This window comes from Eleutherodactylus coqui, chromosome 10 (assembly GCF_035609145.1).
Source record: "Eleutherodactylus coqui strain aEleCoq1 chromosome 10, aEleCoq1.hap1, whole genome shotgun sequence".
Lineage (NCBI taxonomy): Eukaryota > Metazoa > Chordata > Amphibia > Anura > Eleutherodactylidae > Eleutherodactylus > Eleutherodactylus coqui.
This window is the reverse complement of record NC_089846.1, coordinates 6,289,772-6,315,699: the sequence shown is the minus strand read 5'-3', so window position 1 is coordinate 6,315,699 and position 25,928 is coordinate 6,289,772. Positions and strand designations below refer to the sequence as shown.

General features: G+C 42.1%; 1 protein-coding gene across 4 annotated transcripts; it reads right to left on the bottom strand.

Moving 5' to 3' along the window:
* On the bottom strand, positions 1-25,856 carry C10H9orf43 (chromosome 10 C9orf43 homolog). Of its 4 annotated transcripts, none has more exons than XM_066580104.1 (13): positions 25,821-25,856; positions 24,397-24,611; positions 24,165-24,318; positions 22,734-22,833; positions 20,700-20,800; positions 20,488-20,578; positions 8,747-8,853; positions 8,365-8,464; positions 7,784-7,895; positions 5,568-5,702; positions 2,928-3,055; positions 2,600-2,708; positions 1-1,417 (listed from the first exon to the last, which is right to left on the bottom strand). In XM_066580104.1, the coding sequence occupies exons 2-13, from the start codon at positions 24,566-24,568 to the stop codon at positions 1,257-1,259; spliced, it is 1,470 nt and encodes a 489-aa protein (XP_066436201.1). In that variant the 5' UTR covers positions 24,569-24,611; positions 25,821-25,856; the 3' UTR covers positions 1-1,256. The 4 variants fall into 4 exon arrangements, with proteins under 4 accessions (XP_066436201.1, XP_066436202.1, XP_066436203.1 ...); XM_066580105.1 differs by having other exon boundaries at positions 24,165-24,315; XM_066580106.1 differs by having other exon boundaries at positions 1,297-1,417; positions 2,873-3,055.
* Positions 25,857-25,928: the final 72 nt, after the last annotated feature.

The following is a 25,928-nucleotide window of genomic DNA, read 5'->3' as shown; positions in this document are numbered from 1 at the left end:
TCAGAGAAAGAAGTCATTTTATTCTATGTATTCCAGAATGTTCTGTGCGGGCGGACAGCGGAGATGTGTGGGGGTCACCTTATATTTGTGGGGTCTTTTTATATCTGCCGGGGTCTCCTTGTTTCTGCCGGGAGTCCTCCTTGTATCTGTGGGGGTCTCCTTATATGTGTGGGGGTCTCCTTGTATCTGCTGGGGGTCTCCTTGTATCTGCTGGGGGTCTCCTTGTATCTGCTGGGGTCTCCAGACCTTCTGTTCTGCCAATGTCACAGGGGGTCCGCTGGTGTCCGATAGCCCTGTATGACTACAGGAGGTATAAGAGCTGACAGGAAGTCTCCTGCACGACGGCAAATAGTTTCCCCTACAGTCACAGCCCACCCCCCTTGGACAGTGTCACCCAGCTTTCCTGCAGTCCTGAACGGCTCATTAAGAGCCGCACTGACTGATGGACTTTGTTATGCGCATTGAGGCTTGTTTCACACGGGCAATCGCGATATTACTGCGACAACAATTGCGTCTTTTCTCCGTTTTTGAGCGTCAGCGAGGCTCGTTCTCCCAGAAGCATCGCTGCTGCTTGCGAAGTCAATAGGACTTTTAATGTTAAAACCGCAAGTCTGTGCGATGCGATAAAAAGGAGGCTCCATATGGGAACATGGGAGGTAAAAAAAAAAGAAATCACGAAACGCAGACAGATCTGGCACGCCGCAATTTTTTTTTCACGCAATATGAGTGAAAACATCGCAAATGTGAAGGAAACCATTAAAAATCATTGGTCTCATAATTCTGCGTCTTTACTCACTCTCGCATCGCGCAATTTTATCGCCTGTGTAAAACGACCCTTAAGAGACTCCTGTGTGCAGGCGGGTCGGGAGAATCAGCTGACGGCTTCCTGCAGTTCTACTCTCCTCGTCCTGTGCTGCCCCCTTGTGTCCAATATGAGGAATGACATTTCTATAAACCAAACGAGTCGCTTCAGAGCAGAACTCAGCAATCCAATATTCTCCAACTGCTGCAAAACTACAACTCCCAGCATGCCCTGACAGCGAGTTGATGTTCTGCAGCAGCTGGAGACGCCCGCTTTAGAGACTGCACACCAATGACTGCAGTCTGTGGGCATCGCCCGGCTATCGGGCCTGGTACTGTAACAGGGCACTCAGTCCAGCCGGGTTCTGTGGTTGTCCCGGCACCCTAGATGATGAGCTAGCGGTATTACAGCAGCACCGTGGGGACACCGCAGCGGAGGGTAGTGCAGCGCTTCATTACATTGGGGAGGGAGGTGGCGGGTTGGGTTGTGGAGAAGACGTTCTCTGCTCCGGATTTTGGGGGGCAACTGTACTTTGCTCTGCAGGTTCTGGCAGGTCATGTGATGCGTTCGGGCCTGCCGATTCCTCGGCCTCGAGGACGTCATTCTGTTCTAAGGCTGTACAGAAAAACACAAAAACAGAAAATCAGGCAATTAGGAGACCTTCCAATATATGGCGGTATCATATGGGCGCTGTATGGCGGTATCATATGGGCGCTGTATGGCGGTATCATATGGGCGCTGTATGGCGGTATCATATGGGCGCTGTATGGCGGTATCATATGGGCGCTGTATGGCAGTATCATATGGGCGCTGTATGGCAGTATCATGTAGTGAGAGGGTAAATAGTGCATGTTGTATATGTGCCACCAACACGCCTTCTTACTGACCTCACTGATGGGCTGTAAACCTGCACACACAGCTTGTTATGGCGGTGGATCAGCTAACTACTGACAGCCCGGCTCCTGCTCTAACAGCCGGGAGGGGAGAAACCTCAGATCCTGGCAGTTTAGATCTAAACACAGGAGCGCGGTCATATTATGTACGCTTGTAGATCATATCCAACAGGACAGAACCAACATAGCATAATCAATTATATATCTAATAGTCAATGTAATTGTATATGTGAATATAACGGCCGTTCAGCAGGTGAGCCGGCCTCCATGGAATGATTAGCTTACTGGGGCGGTCGCTAGAGATCGTTCTGTATGATCTCCGATAGTTCTCTTGACAGGTCGTGTCCTTCCTTACTATGAATATCCCCCGATGACCCCGTCAACTACCTATTTGGGAAAAACTCGTTTGCAGTGGATGCGGTGTTAGGGTTTGTAGGGTTACAGCAGGGTTTAGCTTATGTTGAGTGGGGGCGCCCTTGTCAGGGCGGTCACCCCACAGTTAGGCAGGTCCTATATACGGTTAGTGTGCTATCAGAGCCCCGCCTGCAATATAGACCGGCTGTCCCTGGAAAGTTATCTGTGTGTAGTGAGGCAACAAACGGTGACGCTGCAGTAACACCGGCTGTATAACCCGCTGCCCTAGGACGGCACGCAGGTATTTCATGATTATTAGCATTTTGTGTGTATTTTTGGGGTAAGAATGGTTTAAAGTATCTGAATAAAGGTTTATATTTGTAGGGGGTGTCCCTCAGCAGCGCTCGTTGTTGGTCCCCGCCGTTATACATCATCGCTGCAGTCATATTATTGCATTACTTTAGTTCTGGATGACTATATGACCCAAGTACAGTATGACCGCATTATGGAGGTGGTATTACAATTAGAGGGACTTATTATTCTGACTGACCTGGAAGCTGTGGAGGGATATCCGCGGCGTCTGTCGCCTTTACGGACTGCGCCATTTTCTCTCCGGGGACGTCCTCCTGGGCTCTCTTCTTGGCTTCCATCTCTGCTGGCTAAAAGATTCACAGGTTAAAGATTAGGATTCTTTAGTGACAACTACAGAAGAACTACAACCCCCAGGTGGAAACTCCTCAGGGATTGGCGGCCTTTGGCAGCTGCTTATCTCCTGAGACCATAGATAGACTGTCAGCAGATGCCACCGAAATTACCACCATACCCCTAATGTCTGCGGCCGCCCTTCCAGGGCTTTGTGGGATATGATAACATAAGACCTGAGGAGGGTCCCCCGCTGCTGCAGAAGGGTCTTCATCTATCCAGGACTTCTGTGAAAGTTCAGCTAAAGATGGTGAATTTCTGCTGCCAGAGTCATGTGACCTTGTCGTGTCGCAAATCACAGAGCCTGCGGGTGACATAAGGGAAAGGATCACAACATACCAAACAGCAAGAACATAACTACTGGTCAGCGCGGTCATGTGGAAGGCTGTGTATAGCTGTATTATGGTGGGTGCTGAACGGCAGTAATAGGTGACCACGGGATGGCAGCTTTATATGTGTGTGTGGGGACCGGATAGCAGTAAGAAGAGGCGACTGGATGAAAGTGCATTTATAAAAGGCTCCCGGAGGCCCCTTGTGTGCACTGACTCTTCTTCCGCTTGTAAAGCTTGTTGACCATTAGATGCTTCTACGACGCAGAGAAGAGATTTCACTCCGTTACCAGAAGGGGGCGCATTATTGGGATGTGAAAAGCTGGATGGTCGTATCCATGCATTGTCCCCCACCGGCCGTTCTGACCAGACTGTTAGGGGGTGTTGGACCAATGGATGGGGGCACACAGGGTGACCGAGCTCAGGATGCCCCCCACAGATCACCAGTAGAGAGGAGCGTCTGACCAGACTGTTAGGAGGTGTTGGGACCAGTGGATGGGGGCACACAGGGTGACCGAGCTCAGGATGCCCCCCACAGACCACCAGTAGAGAGGAGCGTCTGACCAGACTGTTAGGAGGTGTTGGGACCAGTGGATGGGGGCACACAAAGTGACCGGACTCAGGACGCCCCCTACAGACCACCAGTAGAGAGGAGTATCTGATCAGAATGTTAGTAGGTGTTGGGACCAGTGGATGGGGGCACACAAGGTGACCGGACTCAGGACGCCCCCTACAGACCACCAGTAGAGAGGAGCGTCTGACCAGACTGTTAGGAGGTGTTGGGACAAGTGGATGGGGGCACACAAGGTGACCGGGCTCAGGATGCCCCCTACAGACCACCAGTAGAGAGGAGCGTCTGACCAGACTGTTAGGAGGTGTTGGGACCATTGGATCTGTGGGGGCACACAAGGTGACCGGGCTCAGGATGCCCCCTATAGACCACCAGTAGAGAGGAGCGTCTGACCAGACTGTTAGGAGGTGTTGGGACCAGTGGATGGGGGCACACATGGTGACCGAGCTCAGGATGCCCCCTACAGACCACCAGTAGAGAGGAGCGTCTGACCAGACTGTTAGGAGGTGTTGGGACCAGTGGATGGGGGCACACATGGTGACCGAGCTCAGGGCGCCCCCTACAGACCACCAGTAGAGAGGAGCGTCTGACCAGACTGTTAGGAGGTGTTGGGACAAGTGGATGGGGGCACACAAGGTGACCGGGCTCAGGATGCCCCCTACAGACCACCAGTAGAGAGGAGCGTCTGACCAGACTGTTAGGAGGTGTTGGGACCATTGGATCTGTGGGGGCACACAAGGTGACCGGGCTCAGGATGCCCCCTATAGACCACCAGTAGAGAGGAGCGTCTGACCAGACTGTTAGGAGGTGTTGGGACCAGTGGATGGGGGCACACATGGTGACCGAGCTCAGGATGCCCCCTACAGACCACCAGTAGAGAGGAGCGTCTGACCAGACTGTTAGGAGGTGTTGGGACCAGTGGATGGGGGCACACATGGTGACCGAGCTCAGGGCGCCCCCTACAGACCACCAGTAGAGAGAAGCGTCTGAACAGACTGTTAGGAGGTGTTGGGACCATTGGATCTGTGGGGGCACACAAGGTGACCGGGCTCAGGATGCCCCCTATAGACCACCAGTAGAGAGGAGCGTCTGACCAGACTGTTAGGGGGTGTTGGGACCAGTGGATGGGGCACACAAGGTGACTGGGCTCAGGATGCCCCCTACAGACCACCAGCAGAGAGGAGCGTCTGACCAGATTGTTAGGACTGGGTTGTCTTCAGCGGTGAATCCAGGTTTAGTTTTGGCGCTGACGAGGGCCGTGTTCATGTCTGGAGACCTCAGGGAGAGCACCTTAATCCTGCCTCTGCTATGGAGCGGCACACTGCCCCCTGCTGGTGTGATGGTCTGGGGGGTCATCGCATATGACAGTCGGTTCCCCCTAGTAGTTGTCTGAGGGACAATGACCGCTCAGCGATATGTTCAGGACATCCTGCAGCCACATGTGTTCCTCTCATGGCGGCACGACTAGAGCCCCCATGCCCCCCGTATCACATCATGTATCCAAGCTATTGTAGAGAGTGGTTTTATCAACGAGTGTATTATGTAGATGCTGGGTGGCAGTAACATGTAACCACTGCATGGAAGTATTATATGGGCACTGGCAATAGTATTCGGACGTTGTAGGGAGGTATTTTATGGGTACTAGATGGCTGTATTATGTGGTGGTTGGATGAAAGTATGATGTGAATGCTACATGGCAGAAATAGATATGCACTGGATGGCAGCATTATGTGGACGTTGTATGGAGGTATTATTTGGGCACTGACAGTGGTAAACCTGTATAAAGTCACAATGTGGGTACTTGCGCAACAATTGTGACTTCCTGCTGCCACATTCTGGCACGAGGCCTCATCACACGCCCGTACAGTAATATATATCGTGTACTACAGACAGAGGTTCTCCATGCATCTCAGTACCTGTGGGGGTCTCCGAGGACCGGGACTTGTAGTAACTGAGGGCAGAATCTGCGTCGTACTGGTATAGTCCCATTTGGTCAAGCAGATCCGGAGCCGCCGACTTGTGGGATCTTCCGGGATCACTTGTTCTGTGATCTGAAAAGGCACAAAGCCCATAAGTATCTCTGCAGCTACAATACCTGTAGGTATAGAGGTGGCGGTATTACTTTATGGTCCCCTAAATACCACTGGGCCCACAGACCACCCTTACAACACTAATGCGGACTCCTCTTGAAGCTTAAAGGTCTCTAAGTGGACAGAAATGGTGTAAAAAATGCAATTGTGCAATTTTTGACAAACCTTTGCTTTTCCGACATTCAAAACTCTGCATGACCTTCATTCTGCGCTGCGATTACGGAGATACCAGATTTCTACAGTTTTCTTAATGTAGTATAACTTGTAGCTTCCTGTGACCTTTTTGACCCCCATAACGTTTTACCTTTGCGGAGATCGGGTTGTGTGCGGGCGCACATTTTGCGCGGCGGCCTACATATTTTTATTAATACTATTTTGGCATTGTCCGACTTTTGGATCGGCGGGTCTACATAGCGACGTTTGCCACGCAGCAGAAGCAATCAGCTAAGCAGCATCCTATACAGGGTGACCAGAAAAGTGCGATTCTTTTTTTTTTCTGACAGCATTTACCGTGCGGGATTAATAATGTGATATTTTAATAAATGGGACTTTTACAAAAACAGCTATACCAAATTTACATTTTTTAAAATCATTTTATTTTTTGATGCGACAACAACCACAGGCAGGGCTTAATGGGCAGAACTCCATGGCAGACTTCATAAGACCATAATGGCATCCCGCCATCTTGTGGTGGGTGGGGTATTCGGATGGCCCGTCCCACTGTTGGGCCTTTTAAATGTTGCTGCATCTAAAGGGTAAAGTATGCCGTTTCCATAATTCCTATTTACTTCAATGAGAGTTATGGAAAAAGCGTAACGCAGTCGCTTCGGCTCTTTCCACAAGGATGGGGGGGTTCGGGAAACCAGCAGCGGGTTCCCTTATGTCAGCCAGGAAGTGCTGGGATAAGACCACCCCTTTAACCCTTTCCCTGCCCAGGATGTAAATGTATGTCTCTTCTGGGAAGGGGCTCCCACAAATGAACATAAACGTACGTCCTATGGATGGCGGGGGCTCAGACAGCCGGCTTCCCGCTGCAACAGTGGGGATCATTGATCTCAGCATGTAAAGTGTTCACAGACAGAGGGCGCTCCCTCTGTGAGGTCATCAGTCCTCTGCCATGTAATTGCGGAGGGCCAACAGTTTGTCATGGCCAGAAGTACTGCAATGTATTATCAGAGTGATCATAGCATTACAGGTTCAAGTCCCCTACAGAGTCATAAAAAAATTTGTAAAAAAAAAAAAAACACATTAAAAAAACTAGTATAAAAGCCTTTTTTGAGCACTTTCTCCTCTTGGCTTAAAAAATAATTAACAAAAAATCTGGGATGACCCATTCAACAGAATGAACACACTCTTTAGTCCGCAAGGCAAATGCCATAAAGAAAATAAAGGGTAAAGACTAAGCCCGAATGCTTTTTTTGTTCATTTTGCCTCCCAATAAAAGTAATAACAGTGACCAAAAAGCCATCTGTACCCCAAAATGGTACAAATAAAAACTACAGCTCATCATGCAACAATACAAGCCTCCATACGGCTGAGTCAGCGGAGAAATAAAACAGTTATGGCTCTTGCAAAGTGGAGATAAAATCCCACAAAAGTCATTGAGTTCTTATGGCCAAAATCAGCCCCGTCACTAAGGGGTTAAGAGGGCAGTCACCCATCATGCAGGGAATACGAAGTGTTAATAAAAAGGGGTGACGCTGCTCAGGGAGTCTCCTCCATGATGGAGTCTGATCAGAGTGAATTAGGCAGAAATGCCAAGGCTGCTCTCAGAGGCGCTTTACAGCGTTTACGAACGCCGTTTATAAATATGTTCAAAAGCGATTTTAAGTGTCCCCCCCTCATTGCAGTGGGTGATGAGGTGCAGTAATAACCGCTGAAATGCACTAAAATAGAGCAGACAGCGCTAAAAAGTCGCGGCTTTAGAAACACCGCGCTCAAACGCTCATCTGAGAAGCCCCGTTGAAATCAATGGAGTTTTACAGCGTTTAGTGCGGCATTTGAAACGCCCGTGAGCGCGGCCTACGTGATTTCCAGTTTACCTGCTGGTGAGATCCGGTGACTGGGACGGGCGAGGTGAATATATTTCTTCCACAGGTAATACTGGTTCCTGATACGGTCTAGGTCGATCTCCATGTTGTTCCGTAGCGGACGCTGCAGGAAGAATCCGAATCAATGGTGATCGTCTAACAAATAGTCCACAACTGATAATAGTCCCAGAGCGTTATAAGAGGAACAGAAGATATCAGTCACATATATGATGTTTCTGGAGGTTATATCAGTACTGGAGTGTTATAATGGGAGCGGCTGATATCACATATATGATATAAATCTCTCTGGAGATTATATTGGTACTGGAGCGTTATAATGGGAGCGGCTGATATCAGTCACATATATGATGTCTCTGGAGGTTGTATCAGTACCCAAACGTTATAATGGGAGCAGCTTATATAACATATATGATGTAAATGTCTCTGGAGGTTGTATCAGTACCGGAGATACGTGACATAAAGTAGTGATCGTGGGGCGGAGGACTTATCTGGACTTCTCTTCAGTCATTCAGCCTCTCCCAATTCCCACTACAAACCAATAGAAGAATGATTTCCACTTCTGTCCAACCAACCTGCTCATCCAGTCTGTACACTTGGCCGATGTGGGGCACAGCCAGGCACTTGTCTCGGGTATCGTGCAGGACGACCCGCCGATTCTCCACTAATATCCCACTGAGAGATGGAGAAGTTCGAGGGTCAGTTTGTGTCCGCTGGTCATAAAGTCTACTACCGCACCTTGGTGCTACCTCAGGCTGTCCCTGCACTCCCCTGGCGAGGTATCTGTATGGCTAAAGGCAACGGATTATAGAGAAGTAGAAGAACCCTACTTAATTCTATCTGAATGTTCATTAGAGATCACCGTACAGAAGATCTGCTGCCTTCACATCATTGTCCCCCAAAGATCACTCCCTCCCAAAATATCATGGAGGTGCCAGGAAACACAAATATTACCACCTTGTCATCATGCAGTTCTTTGTCTGAGGCGATGGTGAAGATCCAATCAATGCAGGATTAAGAGGACAACCGCCGGTAGGAGGCTTCGTCTGTTTCTTATTTGTGGTCTAAACAAAAAAAAAAAAAAAAAAAAAAAAAAATATATATATATATATATATATATATATATATATATATATATATATATATATATATATATATATATATATATATATATATATCTCTACTATAATACTGCCCCCTATGTACAAGAATATAACTACTATAATTCTGCCCCCTATGTACAAGAATATAACTACTATAATACTGCCCCCTATGTACAAGAATATAACTACTATAATACTGCCCCCTATGTACAGGAATATAACTACTATAATACTGCCCCCTATGTACAAGAATATAACTACTATAATACTGCCCCATATGTACAAGAATATAACTACTATAATACTGCCTCCTATGTACAAGAATATAACTACTATAATACTGCCCCCTATGTACAAGAATATAACTACTATAATACTGCCCCCTATGTACAAGAATATAACTACTATAATACTGCTCCCTATGTACAAGAATATAACTACTATAATACTGCCCCCTATGTAAAAGAATATAACTACTATAATACTGCTCCTATGTACAAGAATATAACTACTATAGTACTGCCCCCTATGTACAAGAATATAACTACTATAATACTGCCCCCTATGTACAAGAATATAACTACTATAATACTGCCCCCTATGTACAAGAATATAACTACTGTAATACTGCTCCTATGTACAAGGATATAACTACTATAATACTGCTCCAATGTACAAGAATATAACTACTATAATACTGCCCCCTATGTACAAGAATATAACTACTATAATACTGCCTCCTATGTACAAGAATATAACTACTATAATACTGCCCCCTATGTACAAGAATATAACTACTATAATACTGCCCCCTATGTACAAGAATATAACTACTATAATACTGCCCCTATGTACAAGAATATAACTACTATAATACTGCCTCCAATGTACAAGAACATAACTACTATAATACTGCCCCCTATGTACAAGAATATAACTACTATAATACTGCTCCCTATGTACAATAATATAACTACTATAATACTGCCCCCTATGTACAAGAATATAACTACTATAATACTGCCCCTATGTACAAGAATATAACTACTATAATACTGCCCCCTATGTACAAGAATATAACTACTATAATACTGCCCCCTATGTACAAGAATATAACTACTATAATACTGCCCTCTATCTACAAGAATATAACTACTGTAATACTGCCCCCTATGTACAAGAATATAACTACTATAATACTGCCTCCTATGTACAAGAATATAACTACTGTAATACTGCCCCCTATGTACAAGAATATAACTACTATAATACTGCCCCCTATGTACAAGAATATAACTACTATAATACTGCCCCCTATGTACAAGAATATAACTACTATAATACTGCCCCCTATGTACAAGAATATAACTACTATAATACTGCTCCAACGTACAAGAATATAACTAATATAATACTGCCCCCTATGTACAAGAATATAACTACTAAAATACTGCCCCCTATGTACAAGAATATAACTACTATAATACTGCCCTCTATGTACAAGAATATAACTACTATAATACTGCTCCTATGTACAAGAATATAACTACTATAATACTGCCCCCTATGTACAAGAATATAACTACTATAATACTGCCCCCTATGTACAAGAATATAACTACTATAATACTACCTCCCTATGTACAAGAATATAACTACTATAATACTGCCCCCTATGTACAAGAATATAACTACTATAATACTGCTCCTATGTACAAGAATATAACTACTATAATACTGCCCTCTATCTACAAGAATATAACTACTGTAATACTGCCCCCTATGTACAAGAATATAACTACTATAATACTGCCTCCTATGTACAAGAATATAACTACTGTAATACTGCCCCCTATGTACAAGAATATAACTACTATAATACTGCCCCCTATGTACAAGAATATAACTACTATAATACTGCCCCCTATGTACAAGAATATAACTACTATAATACTGCCCCCTATGTACAAGAATATAACTACTATAATACTGCTCCTACGTACAAGAATATAACTAATATAATACTGCCCCCTATGTACAAGAATATAACTACTAAAATACTGCCCCCTATGTACAAGAATATACCTACTATAATACTGCCCCCTATGTACAAGAATATAACTACTATAATACTGCCCTCTATGTACAAGAATATAACTACTATAATACTGCCCCCTATGTACAAGAATATAACTACTATAATACTGCCCCCTATGTACAAGAATATAACTACTATAATACTGCCCCTATGTACAAGAATATAACTACTATAATACTGTCCCCTATGTACAAGAATATAACTACTATAATACTGCCCCTATGTACAAGAATATAACTACTATAATACTGCCTCCTATGTACAAGAATATAACTACTATAATACTGCCCCCTATGTACAAGAATATAACTACTATAATACTGCCCCCTATGTACAAGAATATAACTACTATAATACTGCTCCTATGTACAAGAATATAACTACTATAATACTGCCCTCTATGTACAAGAATATAACTACTATAATACTGCCTCCAATGTACAAGAATATAACTACTATAATACTGCCCTCTATTTACAAGAATATAACTACTATAATACTGCCTCCTATGTACAAGAATATAACTACTATAATACTGCCCCCTATGTACAAGAATATAACTACTATAATACTGCCCCCTATGTACAAGAATATAACTACTATAATACTGCTCCTATGTACAAGAATATAACTACTATAATACTGCCCCCCTATGTACGAGAATATAACTACTATAATACTGCCCCCTATGTACAAGAATATAACTACTATAATACTGCCCCTATGTACAAGAATATAACTACTATAATACTGTCCCCTATGTACAAGAATATAACTACTATAATACTGCCCCTATGTACAAGAATATAACTACTATAATACTGCCTCCTATGTACAAGAATATAACTACTGTAATACTGCCCCCTATGTACAAGAATATAACTACTATAATACTGCCCCCTATGTACAAGAATATAACTACTATAATACTGCTCCTATGTACAAGAATATAACTACTATAATACTGCCCTCTATGTACAAGAATATAACTACTATAATACTGCTCCCCATGTACAAGAATATAACTACTATAATACTGCCTCCTATGTACAAGAATATAACTACTATAATACTGCCTCCTATGTACAAGAATATAGCTACTATAATACTGCCCCCTATGTACAAGAATATAACTACTATAATACTGCCTCCTATGTACAAGAATATAACTACTATAATACTGCCCCCTATGTACAAGAATATAACTACTATAATACTGCCCCCTATGTACAAGAATATAACTACTATAATACTGCCTCCTATGTACAAGAATATAACTACTATAATACTGCCCCCTGTGTACAAGAATATAACTACTATAATACTGCCCCCTATGTACAAGAATATAACTACTATAATACTGCTCCTATGTACAAGAATATAACTACTATCATACTGCCCCCTATGTACAAGAATATAACTACTATAATACTGCCCCCTATGTACAAGAATATAACTACTATAATACTGCCCTCTATCTACAAGAATATAACTACTGTAATACTGCCCCCTATGTACAAGAATATAACTACTATAATACTGCCTCCTATGTACAAGAATATAACTACTGTAATACTGCCCCCTATGTACAAGAATATAACTACTATAATACTGCCCCCTATGTACAAGAATATAACTACTATAATACTGCCCCCTATGTACAAGAATATAACTACCATAATACTGCCCCCTATGTACAAGAATATAACTACTATAATACTGCTCCAACGTACAAGAATATAACTAATATAATACTGCCCCCTATGTACAAGAATATAACTACTAAAATACTGCCCCCTATGTACAAGAATATAACTACTATAATACTGCCCTCTATGTACAAGAATATAACTACTATAATACTGCTCCTATGTACAAGAATATAACTACTATAATACTGCCCCCTATGTACAAGAATATAACTACTATAATACTGCCCCCTATGTACAAGAATATAACTACTATAATACTACCTCCCTATGTACAAGAATATAACTACTATAATACTGCCCCCTATGTACAAGAATATAACTACTATAATACTGCTCCTATGTACAAGAATATAACTACTATAATACTGCCCTCTATCTACAAGAATATAACTACTGTAATACTGCCCCCTATGTACAAGAATATAACTACTATAATACTGCCTCCTATGTACAAGAATATAACTACTGTAATACTGCCCCCTATGTACAAGAATATAACTACTATAATACTGCCCCCTATGTACAAGAATATAACTACTATAATACTGCCCCCTATGTACAAGAATATAACTACTATAATACTGCCCCCTATGTACAAGAATATAACTACTATAATACTGCTCCTACGTACAAGAATATAACTAATATAATACTGCCCCCTATGTACAAGAATATAACTACTAAAATACTGCCCCCTATGTACAAGAATATAACTACTATAATACTGCCCTCTATGTACAAGAATATAACTACTATAATACTGCCCCCTATGTACAAGAATATAACTACTATAATACTGCCCCCTATATACAAGAATATAACTACTATAATACTGCCCCTATGTACAAGAATATAACTACTATAATACTGTCCCCTATGTACAAGAATATAACTACTATAATACTGCCCCTATGTACAAGAATATAACTACTATAATACTGCCTCCTATGTACAAGAATATAACTACTATAATACTGCCCCCTATGTACAAGAATATAACTACTATAATACTGCCCCCTATGTACAAGAATATAACTACTATAATACTGCTCCTATGTACAAGAATATAACTACTATAATACTGCCCTCTATGTACAAGAATATAACTACTATAATACTGCCTCCAATGTACAAGAATATAACTACTATAATACTGCCCTCTATTTACAAGAATATAACTACTATAATACTGCCTCCTATGTACAAGAATATAACTACTATAATACTGCCCCCTATGTACAAGAATATAACTACTATAATACTGCCCCCTATGTACAAGAATATAACTACTATAATACTGCTCCTATGTACAAGAATATAACTACTATAATACTGCCCCCCTATGTACGAGAATATAACTACTATAATACTGCCCCCTATGTACAAGAATATAACTACTATAATACTGCCCCTATGTACAAGAATATAACTACTATAATACTGTCCCCTATGTACAAGAATATAACTACTATAATACTGCCCCTATGTACAAGAATATAACTACTATAATACTGCCTCCTATGTACAAGAATATAACTACTGTAATACTGCCCCCTATGTACAAGAATATAACTACTATAATACTGCCCCCTATGTACAAGAATATAACTACTATAATACTGCTCCTATGTACAAGAATATAACTACTATAATACTGCCCTCTATGTACAAGAATATAACTACTATAATACTGCTCCCCATGTACAAGAATATAACTACTATAATACTGCCTCCTATGTACAAGAATATAACTACTATAATACTGCCTCCTATGTACAAGAATATAGCTACTATAATACTGCCCCCTATGTACAAGAATATAACTACTATAATACTGCCCCCTATGTACAAGAATATAACTACTATAATACTGCCCCCTATGTACAAGAATATAACTACTATAATACTGCCTCCTATGTACAAGAATATAATTACTATAATACTGCCCCCTGTGTACAAGAATATAACTACTATAATACTGCCCCCTATGTACAAGAATATAACTACTATAATACTGCTCCTATGTACAAGAATATAACTACTATAATACTGCCCTCTATGTACAAGAATATAACTACTATAATACTGCCTCCTATGTACAAGAATATAACTACTATAATACTGCCCCCTATGTACAAGAATATAACTACTATAATACTGCCCTCTATGTACAAGAATATAACTACTATAATACTGCCTCCTATGTACAAGAATATAACTACTATAATACTGCCCCCTATGTACAAGAATATAACTACTATAATACTGCCCCCTATGTACAAGAATATAACTACTATAATACTGCTCCTATGTACAAGAATATAACTACTATAATACTGCCCCCCTATGTACGAGAATATAACTACTATAATACTGCCCCCTATGTACAAGAATATAACTACTATAATACTGCCCCCTATGTACAAGAATATAACTACTATAATACTGCCCCCTATGTACAAGAATATAACTACTATAATACTGCCCCCTATGTACAAGAATATAACTACTATAATACTGCCCCCTATGTACAAGAATATAACTACTATAATACTGCCCCCTATGTACAAGAATATAACTACTATAATACTGCCCCCTATGTACAAGAATATAACTACTATAATACTGCCCCCTATGTACAAGAATATAACTACTATAATACTGCTCCTACGTACAAGAATATAACTAATATAATACTGCCCCCTATGTACAAGAATATAACTACTAAAATACTGCCCCCTATGTACAAGAATATAACTACTATAATACTGCCCTCTATGTACAAGAATATAACTACTATAATACTGCCCCCTATGTACAAGAATATAACTACTATAATACTGCCCCCTATGTACAAGAATATAACTACTATAATACTACCTCCCTATGTACAAGAATATAACTACTATAATACTGCCCCCTATGTACAAGAATATAACTACTATAATACTGCTCCTATGTACAAGAATATAACTACTATAATACTGCCCTCTATCTACAAGAATATAACTACTGTAATACTGCCCCCTATGTACAAGAATATAACTACTATAATACTGCCTCCTATGTACAAGAATATAACTACTGTAATACTGCCCCCTATGTACAAGAATATAACTACTATAATACTGCCCCCTATGTACAAGAATATAACTACTATAATACTGCCCCCTATGTACAAGAATATAACTACTATAATACTGCCCCCTATGTACAAGAATATAACTACTATAATACTGCTCCTACGTACAAGAATATAACTAATATAATACTGCCCCCTATGTACAAGAATATAACTACTAAAATACTGCCCCCTATGTACAAGAATATAACTACTATAATACTGCCCTCTATGTACAAGAATATAACTACTATAATACTGCCCCCTATGTACAAGAATATAACTACTATAATACTGCCCCCTATGTACAAGAATATAACTACTATAATACTGCCCCTATGTACAAGAATATAACTACTATAATACTGTCCCCTATGTACAAGAATATAACTACTATAATACTGCCCCTATGTTCAAGAATATAACTACTATAATACTGCCTCCTATGTACAAGAATATAACTACTATAATACTGCCCCCTATGTACAAGAATATAACTACTATAATACTGCCCCCTATGTACAAGAATATAACTACTATAATACTGCTCCTATGTACAAGAATATAACTACTATAATACTGCCCTCTATGTACAAGAATATAACTACTATAATACTGCCTCCAATGTACAAGAATATAACTACTATAATACTGCCCTCTATGTACAAGAATATAACTACTATAATACTGCCCCCTATGTACAAGAATATAACTATTATAATACTGCCTCCAATGTACAAGAATATAACTACTATAATACTGCCGCCTATGTACAAGAATATAACTACTATAATACTGCCCTCTATGTACAAGAATATAACTACTATAATACTGACGCCTATGTACAAGAATATAACTACTATAATACTGCCCTCTATGTACAAGAATATAACTACTATAATACTGCCGCCTATGTACAAGAATATAACTATTATAATACTGCCTCCAATGTACAAGAATATAACTACTATAATACTGCCGCCTATGTACAAGAATATAACTACTATAATACTGCCCCCTATGTACAAGAATATAACTACTATAATACTGCTCCTATGTACAAGAATATAACTACTATAATACTGCCCCCCTATGTACGAGAATATAACTACTATAATACTGCCCCCTATGTACAAGAATATAACTACTATAATACTGCCCCTATGTACAAGAATATAACTACTATAATACTGTCCCCTATGTACAAGAATATAACTACTATAATACTGCCCCTATGTACAAGAATATAACTACTATAATACTGCCTCCTATGTACAAGAATATAACTACTATAATACTGCCTCCTATGTACAAGAATATAACTACTATAATACTGCCCCCTATGTACAAGAATATAACTACTATAATACTGCTCCTATGTACAAGAATATAACTACTATAATACTGCCCCCCTATGTACGAGAATATAACTACTATAATACTGCCCCCTATGTACAAGAATATAACTACTATAATACTGCCCCCTATGTACAAGAATATAACTACTATAATACTGCCCCCTATGTACAAGAATATAACTACTATAATACTGCTCCTACGTACAAGAATATAACTAATATAATACTGCCCCCTATGTACAAGAATATAACTACTAAAATACTGCCCCCTATGTACAAGAATATAACTACTATAATACTGCCCTCTATGTACAAGAATATAACTACTATAATACTGCCCCCTATGTACAAGAATATAACTACTATAATACTGCCCCCTATGTACAAGAATATAACTACTATAATACTGCCCCTATGTACAAGAATATAACTACTATAATACTGTCCCCTATGTACAAGAATATAACTACTATAATACTGCCCCTATGTACAAGAATATAACTACTATAATACTGCCTCCTATGTACAAGAATATAACTACTATAATACTGCCCCCTATGTACAAGAATATAACTACTATAATACTGCCCCCTATGTACAAGAATATAACTACTATAATACTGCTCCTATGTACAAGAATATAACTACTATAATACTGCCCTCTATGTACAAGAATATAACTACTATAATACTGCCTCCAATGTACAAGAATATAACTACTATAATACTGCCCTCTATGTACAAGAATATAACTACTATAATACTGCCTCCTATGTACAAGAATATAACTACTATAATACTGCCGCCTATGTACAAGAATATAACTACTATAATACTGCCCCCTATGTACAAGAATATAACTACTATAATACTGCTCCTATGTACAAGAATATAACTACTATAATACTGCCCCCCTATGTACGAGAATATAACTACTATAATACTGCCCCCTATGTACAAGAATATAACTACTATAATACTGCCCCTATGTACAAGAATATAACTACTATAATACTGTCCCCTATGTACAAGAATATAACTACTATAATACTGCCCCCTATGTACAAGAATATAACTACTATAATACTGCCCCCTATGTACAAGAATATAACTACTATAATACTGCCTCCTATGTACAAGAATATAACTACTATAATACTGCCCCCTGTGTACAAGAATATAACTACTATAATACTGCCCCCTATGTACAAGAATATAACTACTATAATACTGCTCCTATGTACAAGAATATAACTACTATAATACTGCCCCCTATGTACAAGAATATAACTACTATAATACTGCCCCCTGTGTACAAGAATATAACTACTATAATACTGCCCCCTATGTACAAGAATATAACTACTATAATACTGCTCCTATGTACAAGAATATAACTACTATAATACTGCCTCCTATGTACAAGAATATAACTACTATAATACTGCCCCCTATGTACAAGAATATAACTACTATAATACTGCTCCTATGTACAAGAATATAACTACTATAATACTGCCCTCTATGTACAAGAATATAACTACTATAATACTGCCTCCTATGTACAAGAATATAACTACTATAATACTGCCCCCTATGTACAAGAATATAACTACTATAATACTGCCCCTATGTACAAGAATATAACTACGATAATACTGCCCCCTATGTACAAGAATATAACTACTATAATACTGCCTCCTATGTACAAGAATATAACTACTATAATACTGCCTCCTATGTACAAGAATATAACTACTATAATACTGCCCCCTATGTACAAGAATATAACTACTATAATACTGCCGCCTATGTACAAGAATATAACTACTATAATACTGCCCCCTATGTACAAGAATATAACTACTATAATACTGCTCCTATGTACAAGAATATAACTACTATAATACTGCCCCCCTATGTACGAGAATATAACTACTATAATACTGCCCCCTATGTACAAGAATATAACTACTATAATACTGCCCCTATGTACAAGAATATAACTACTATAATACTGTCCCCTATGTACAAGAATATAACTACTATAATACTGCCCCTATGTACAAGAATATAACTACTATAATACTGCCTCCTATGTACAAGAATATAACTACTATAATACTGCCTCCTATGTACAAGAATATAGCTACTATAATACTGCCCCCTATGTACAAGAATATAACTACTATAATACTGCCCCCTATGTACAAGAATATAACTACTATAATACTGCCCCCTATGTACAAGAATATAACTACTATAATACTGCCTCCTATGTACAAGAATATAACTACTATAATACTGCCCCCTGTGTACAAGAATATAACTACTATAATACTGCCCCCTATGTACAAGAATATAACTACTATAATACTGCTCCTATGTACAAGAATATAACTACTATAATACTGCCCCCTATGTACAAGAATATAACTACTATAATACTGCCCCCTGTGTACAAGAATATAACTACTATAATACTGCCCCCTATGTACAAGAATATAACTACTATAATACTGCTCCTATGTACAAGAATATAACTACTATAATACTGCCTCCTATGTACAAGAATATAACTACTATAATACTGCCCCCTATGTACAAGAATATAACTACTATAATACTGCCCTCTATGTACAAGAATATAACTACTATAATACTGCCTCCTATGTACAAGAATATAACTACTATAATACTGCCCCCTATGTACAAGAATATAACTACTATAATACTGCCCTCTATGTACAAGAATATAACTACTATAATACTGCCTCCTATGTACAAGAATATAACTACTATAATACTGCCCCCTATGTACAAGAATATAACTACTATAATACTGCCCCCTATGTACAAGAATATAACTACTATAATACTGCTCCTATGTACAAGTATATAACTACTATAATACTGCCCCCCTATGTACAAGAATATAACTACTATAATACTGCCCCCTATGTACAAGAATATAACTACTATAATACTGCTCCCTATATACAAGAATATAACTACTATAATACTGCCCCCTATGTACGAGAATATAACTACTATAATACTGCCCCCTATGTACAAGAATATAACTACTATAATACTGCCCCCTATGTACAAGAATATAACTACTATAATACTGCCCCCTATGTACAAGAATATAACTACTATAATACTGCCTCCTATGTACAAGAATATAACTACTATAATACTGCCCTCTATGTACAAGAACACTAAATTCCCATTGGACACGGTGTTTGGGGGTGATCCTCTCTGCTGCAGTGCATTATGGGTACCACTATTATCAAACATTACCCGGTGAGGAGGACTTTTCTTTCCCGCTCCCCTTTCTCCTTGCAGTTCTGTAAATGAAAAATCTTTGATCCAAACTTTAAGTGGTTTTTCTCTAAGAAGAAAATAGACAGGACATTTTACACAAACTCTCCGACCGGCACAGAACCTGTATATATTAAGGTGACTGCAGTAAACCTGTCCCTGTCCGCCGCAGGGTGTCCCGTACTCCTCACCTCTCCTCGGTCCTTGGAGGCTGGTGCTGGGCGTTTGGCACCCACACCATAGTCATCTCTCTGCTCCTTCTATCCTGGAAAGAGGGATGAAGGATCTCCACCTGAAAGGCAATGCATTGTGGGTAGCACCTGTCATTTAGTCCCTGTGGCAATATCACGGGAGGTTGATTGTATCCAACAAGGGCGGCCACTGTGTGGGCTTAACTAGTCATCACCAGCCAGATCCCCAAGAGGGACATCACAGCGCTGGTGTAACGTCAAACTGGGCCATGAACACTCCGCAGAGTCTTACCGGCACGTGAACCGCAGAACCGGACATGAAACTCCAGGCAGGTGAACTCAGACTGAACCGCAGAACTGCGGACTGGACTCGGAAACCGTGGACATAACTGAGCAGCAGACAAACACCGCGCCACTCACACTCACGAACTGGGAAACCAGACCGAACAGAAATGCCAAACGGACTTCACACTCGCGGACCGACATAAACCAATGACTGACAAACGGTCAAAACACTCACCAGCGTACCTGAACACACAGCCAGATGGAAGAGCTATAGAATGTACAAGGTATGAGTTCGCATTTTGGCTAAGATACTTAAGCCCGCGAGCCCGACTTTAAGGGTCCTCGTTGTCTCATGGGTCCCTAGACCAGTGCTTCCTAACCTTTTCAGCCTTGGGGCACCCCTGGGGAAAATCTTTTACGGCGTGGCACCTCTACCAAAAGGGTGTGTGGTTATGGTGTGGTCAGGGGTGTGGATTACTATGACATAATTTCTCCCTCCATAGTTATTAAGAGGATAGGGCTGTTTAAAAAACACACAGGGATAAGCGCTGGATGGGCTATTGATATACATTATATTTAAAATTAACATGCTGCGGAATTAAATCCCGCCCCTCATGTCAGCGTCCGCACGGGTTTTGTACAGATTGTTTCCACACCGTGTGGGTGATTTTCAAAATCTCATCCACCTTGCTGCTACAGCTACTATGGATTCCACAACTAATCTGCCCCGTGTAATAATAGTGTCCCCCCCCCACCCCCATGTTGGTGGCCCGGGTAAGAGTGGCGACCCCCTGTATTGGTGGCCCCGGTGGGAGTGGCGACCCCCTGTATTGGTGGAGACCACCTGGCTCTGGCCTGGCTCCTGTAGCAGCTACACCTCTCTCAACGCCATCGCTGCTTTCCCCGACGCCTGAGCACACAAGTTTCTGACTGACTGCAAGGACCTGTGAGCCTGATGACAAGCAGGAAACTGGCGGCCAATCAGCATCAGGGGGCGTCCCCCCTGTAAATCTTGTCTCCACCAGAACTTCCTGGTGGCGACAAGATACAATAATACCGACGTGATTTCCAGCCAGAGAGCCACAGCACCCCGGTTGGGAATCACTGCCCTAGACTAATAAGACAACTAACCCCAGGAAACCTGCCTGCAATGTGGGGCAATCGTCCCGATAGGGACATCCTCACACTGGAACCTAGGGACCTACCTCTTACTAGATGATAAAGGACCCACCGCTCACACTAAACATACCAAGAGTTGCACAGATATGCAGGAACATGACGCTGTTCACACTCAATCAATGATCTGTGCTGCACAGACACCTCATGTCCAGCACATGCACAGACGATACAGAAGACTGCACAGAGCTGCAGGAGCATGACACTGCTCACACCAGAACAGACAGAAAGACCAGCAGCCCCTAGTAAAGGAGCTGGTATATATATATATATATATATATATATATATATATATATATATATATATATTATATGTATGGGCACAGGCCTTGGGATCGGCTGACTGGACACACCCACCAGCTCAATCATTCCACACCTGTGGGGGTATGCTGCTGAAAACCTATGTACTAGAACAGGTCCCAGCAGCAACCATAGAAGTACCTCCCCCTTAGGGAGGGGCCTCTGGGGATACAAGTACCCAGCAGCTGGTATGGTAGAAGCATTATTAAGATCATGTTACGGTCCTGCTGCCATCTCCCTATCCCTCTGAAGCCTTTGGTAGATATTACTTACCCGCTGAGGCTTCCTGCCAGAGAAGTAGGATCCCGACCTCCGTGACGGGGCGACTATCTCGCTGTACGAGTTCATACCAGGAAAGAAGACCTTCTCCATACTGAGAACACAAAGGTGAAAATGGATGGATCAGTAACATCCCTCCCCGAGAAGTAGTCAGAGTACAATATCATTACAAAAGGATCATTTATTGAGGAAGGGAGGCTCTAGGACCCTGTTGTACCACCTCTAGCTTGGATACAAGATGTGATATGGGGGGCATGGAGGCTCTAGTACCCTGTTGTACCGCCTCTAGCTTGGATACAAGATGGGATACAGGTGGGCATGGAGGCTCTAGTACCCTGTTGTACCGCCTCTAGCTTGGATACAAGATGTGATACAGGTGGGCATGGAGGCTCTAGTAACCTGTTGTACCACCTCTAGCTTGGATACAAGATGTGATACAGGTGGGCATGGAGGCTCTAGTACCCTGTTGTACCACCTCTAGCTTGGATACAAGATGTGATGCAGGTGGACATGGAGGCTCTAGTACCCTGTTGTACAACCTCTAGCTTGGATACAAGATGTGATACGGGCGGGCATGGAGGCTCTAGTACCCTGTTGTACCGCCTCTAGCTTGGATACAAGATGGGATACAGGTGGGCATGGAGGCTCTAGTACCCTGTTGTACCGCCTCTAGCTTGGATACAAGATGTGATACAGGTGGGAATGGAGGCTCTAGTAACCTGTTGTACCACCTCTAGCTTGGATACAAGATGTGATACAGGTGGGCATGGAGGCTCTAGTACCCTGTTGTACCACCTCTAGCTTGGATACAAGATGTGATGCAGGTGGACATGGAGGCTCTAGTACCCTGTTGTACAACCTCTAGCTTGGATACAAGATGTGATACAGGCGGGCATGGAGGCTCTAGTACCCTGTTGTACCACCTCTAGCTTGGATACAAGATGTGATACGGGTGGGCATGGAGGCTCTAGTCCCCTGTTGTACCGCCTCTACATTAGATACAAGATGTGATACCACCTCTAGCTTGGATACAAGATGTGATACTGGGGCATGGAGGCTCTAGTACCTTGTTGTACCGCCTTTAGCTTGGATACAAGATGTGATACGGGGGGCAGAGACTCTGGTAACGGGGTGAAATCTCTTCTCTGCGTCGTAGAGGCGTCTAGTGGCCAACAGGCTCTACAAGCGGAAGAAGAGGTCACTACACACAAGGAGCCTCCGAGAGCCTCTTATAGGCCAAGGGGGGAACCAGTTTTAGGGCCTCCGGTGACAAGACCGTTCATCTAATCACCACAACTCTCATCATTTACAGATCTGCCTGAGATGGAGCTGCATGCGGGGGTCTGCAGCAGAAGGACAACTTCTTCTGGGGGCGGAGTGTTTCTGACAAAGTATAGCTATGAGAGCTGCACTCCCCAGCCTCACCTGCAGGTGGCGGTGCTGCTGTATATCTTGTACAGTGGGGTAGATGAGGCTTCGGAGCTGCGTTCCTCTGTCATGCGGTGATGACTATCACTCCCATCATGCACGGCTCGGCCCCCTCGCAGGGTGGTGACACTCAGGACGGGGAGTCCTCCTGCTTCAGGAAGATCAGGAACAGACAGAATGAGGCAGCAGGCCAGAGAACAGAATACCGCGGTGTCAGTCTACACTGTACCTTCAGGCTGGGAGGGGTGTCTGGAGATGGCTGGTGGCAGCCGGTACCGCGGGTTGCCATGTTCTATCCTCCGCAGCGTCACCCAGCACTGTGGATGCGGGCACACAGCTCTGCTACATACCGTCTCGTCCAGCTCCATCGCTAAATGCCCCCTGAAGTGGGCAGTTTTCATTCGTGTTCTTCACGTGCGTGAAAAAAAAAAGTGCATGTTGTTCCTATAGTTAAAATAGAAAAAAGGCATCACATTCGCGTGGAGACGGCGCAGCGCACACGGGCGGGGGGTTTAAGAGAGACACCTATAGAACACAATGGGCGATTGGGGAGCGTTTACACGGCGATTTCCACACATGTTCCGATCTGACTGCGATGCGGACCGAACGCGCGTGATCTCTACACGTTTATTCACAGCAGCGATTTGTCTCTCCGACCGATGGGCCGCGATACAACAATCACCGCAGGTCTTGTTTTGGCGCGATTCCTCACATTCTTTTCTAAACGTATCGCGCTCGCGCGTTCATTAGCGGCTACTGAGATGCGCTTTTTCTATTTTACTACAGAACCGTGATTTATTTACGCACATGAAAAATCGCACGCAAAAATGCATAAAACTCACTGAAAATGGAGAGGTCTGCGAGCGCTATTAGTGCGCGGTGTCCTACCATTATCGCGCTCGCCGCCCGTGTGAACGCATCCGTAGAGAGAGCGGCTGGAACAACTCACTACAAAGTTTGGCGCAGGCCTCCTAATCGATGCGCCGTGTACTGGGCTGTCTGCACGCCTTCCCCCGACATCTATGGCAGGTCACCCCTGGCTCAGACTTCCGCCATGACGCCTGCGCATTTCATCTGCATGGTAATCCGCGACGATTATACAATAGATTCTTCGCTGCAGATCTGAAATACGTTTTACGGGAAAAAAACGGAGGGAACGGCGTCTCGCTCGTTAATGCCGCGGCACGCAGGATCAGCAGCGGGAATTCCGCAGGCCGTTTATGTCCATTCGTGAGATCAGCAGATGCGCCATTTAGCCGTGGATTTCAGCCGCAGTTTTGGAGGTGGAATCCGTGCTAAAAAATTATCCTCGCATTCCGCCATGTGAGCCGCCATTACAGGGACGCCACTCAAAGCATGCAAGCACTGCCAGCGCAGCCGGAAAACAGGCGAATGCTGATTTTTATTTTTTGCACATGGAGGCCTTTCGCAAAAATGACTCATCTTTTGCGCCACGTTTGTCTTCCATTCGCAGGTGCATTAATGACCGCACGTCTGTTTGGAAGTTACTTCTACAATTATGATGCTTTATTGACATAAAACCCAAACACACCTGAGATGGGACTACAAACCCCAGCAGGCCTCCCTCCCCCGCCCCTCCTGCGCGCAGCACCGATATGGAGACATCAAGAGCGATAATCACTAACAACTCACCGGCCCTGGTCACCATGACAACACAGCACGCTGCCTCGCCGTCCAGCTACTGTGGCCCCGCCTCCATGCTGCTGATTGGCTACTCCTTTCTGACGTATATTGGAGACT